The following is a 1,024-nucleotide window of genomic DNA, read 5'->3' as shown; positions in this document are numbered from 1 at the left end:
GGCAGCTGCCACCAGCACTGAAAGGCCACGGTGGCTGCCCTGGTTGCCTCTCACCCCGCTCTGCCCCAGGTCCTCGGAGGAAGCGGAGAAGAACCTGAGGAACGCCAGCGAGGAGGAGGCCCGGCCCGCAGGGATCCTCATCAAGTGAGGTGCGTGAGGGGCCGGTGGTCCCCAGGGTGGGCGCAGGGACGTGTGGGGCTGCGGCTCCGGCTGCAAACCCCGGGGTGCCGTGGTGTTTGGAGCTGGGACCCCAAATGCGTTGCCCCAGCATCCCCATCCATCACAGGGAGGATGGGGCTGTGGTCCCTGGGGCTTGTAGAGGAGGGGGGGGGAGCAGGGAGGCAGTGTGTCCTGGGGACCCCCCTGGTCCCCTTCTCAGGGGCCGTGTCACCCACAGGCATCGCTGGCCTCCCCGGCCCATCTCAGTGCTTGGATTCCCGGGACGCGCGACTCAACTGGACCCCCCTGCGCCCCCTCCCCGTGTAACGTAGACTCGCCTCTTCTCTAACATCACCGGCGCGCCCCGGCTCCGGCACATTCTCCCCACGTCTCCCTGCCCGGCTGCTGGCCCTAGCCCCCACCCCCCACCCCCGAGCTGGGGGCCATGGTGCACAAACTCTTCCCGGGGAAGATGATTTTCTTTTTTATACACGGTCGAGTGTCACCGTCCCCTGATCCAGAGCCCCCTTCCCGGGGGATGCTGCTGCTCCATGGGGAGGGCTGGGGCTCGTGGACCCCCCTCATCCCCTGGTTTTGGGGCCTTTGTGGGGGAGGTGGGGGTCCGGGAGCCCCCGGGCACGGCCCTCCCATGCCCTGGTCTGTGTTTACATGCCCGGCTCCCTGCAGTTTACAGCCCCATCCCCTGCCTGCTGGGAGGCTCCGGCTGCCACCCAGGGGCTCTTCCCTTCCCGGGGGAGCCCAGCGTGGACCCCCTGGCTCCCGGGTGGGCACCGGAGGGCTTGAGCAGCCCGGGGAGGGGACGCAGCAGGGGGGGGGGGACACCGGTGGGCGTTTTTACTTCGAC

The 1,024-nt window shown here is 68.9% G+C and overlaps 2 protein-coding genes across 2 annotated transcripts in view; one reads left to right on the top strand and one right to left on the bottom strand.

Annotated features, from left to right (window-relative positions):
- The window catches only part of LLGL1 (LLGL scribble cell polarity complex component 1), a gene marked incomplete at its 5' end in the record, with an annotated part of 5,480 nt that extends 4,496 nt beyond the window's left edge, over nt 1–984 (top strand). Inside the window, 2 exons of the mRNA XM_035889134.1 lie at nt 70–149; nt 398–984. Coding sequence (XP_035745027.1) covers nt 70–148 — 79 coding nt within the window. The remainder of the gene's footprint in view (nt 1–69; nt 150–397) is intronic.
- Nucleotides 571–1,024, bottom strand: part of FLII (FLII actin remodeling protein) — a 10,431-nt gene continuing 9,977 nt past the window's right edge. The window contains exon 30 of the mRNA XM_009649416.1: nt 571–595. Coding sequence (XP_009647711.1) covers nt 571–595 — 25 coding nt within the window. The remainder of the gene's footprint in view (nt 596–1,024) is intronic.

The sequence above is a fragment of the Egretta garzetta genome, unplaced genomic scaffold (genome assembly GCF_000687185.1).
Source record: "Egretta garzetta isolate BGI_Z169 unplaced genomic scaffold, ASM68718v1 scaffold42, whole genome shotgun sequence".
Classification (NCBI taxonomy): domain Eukaryota; kingdom Metazoa; phylum Chordata; class Aves; order Pelecaniformes; family Ardeidae; genus Egretta; species Egretta garzetta.
The sequence above is the reverse complement of the archived record's forward strand: the minus strand, read 5'-3'. Positions and strand labels throughout refer to the sequence as shown.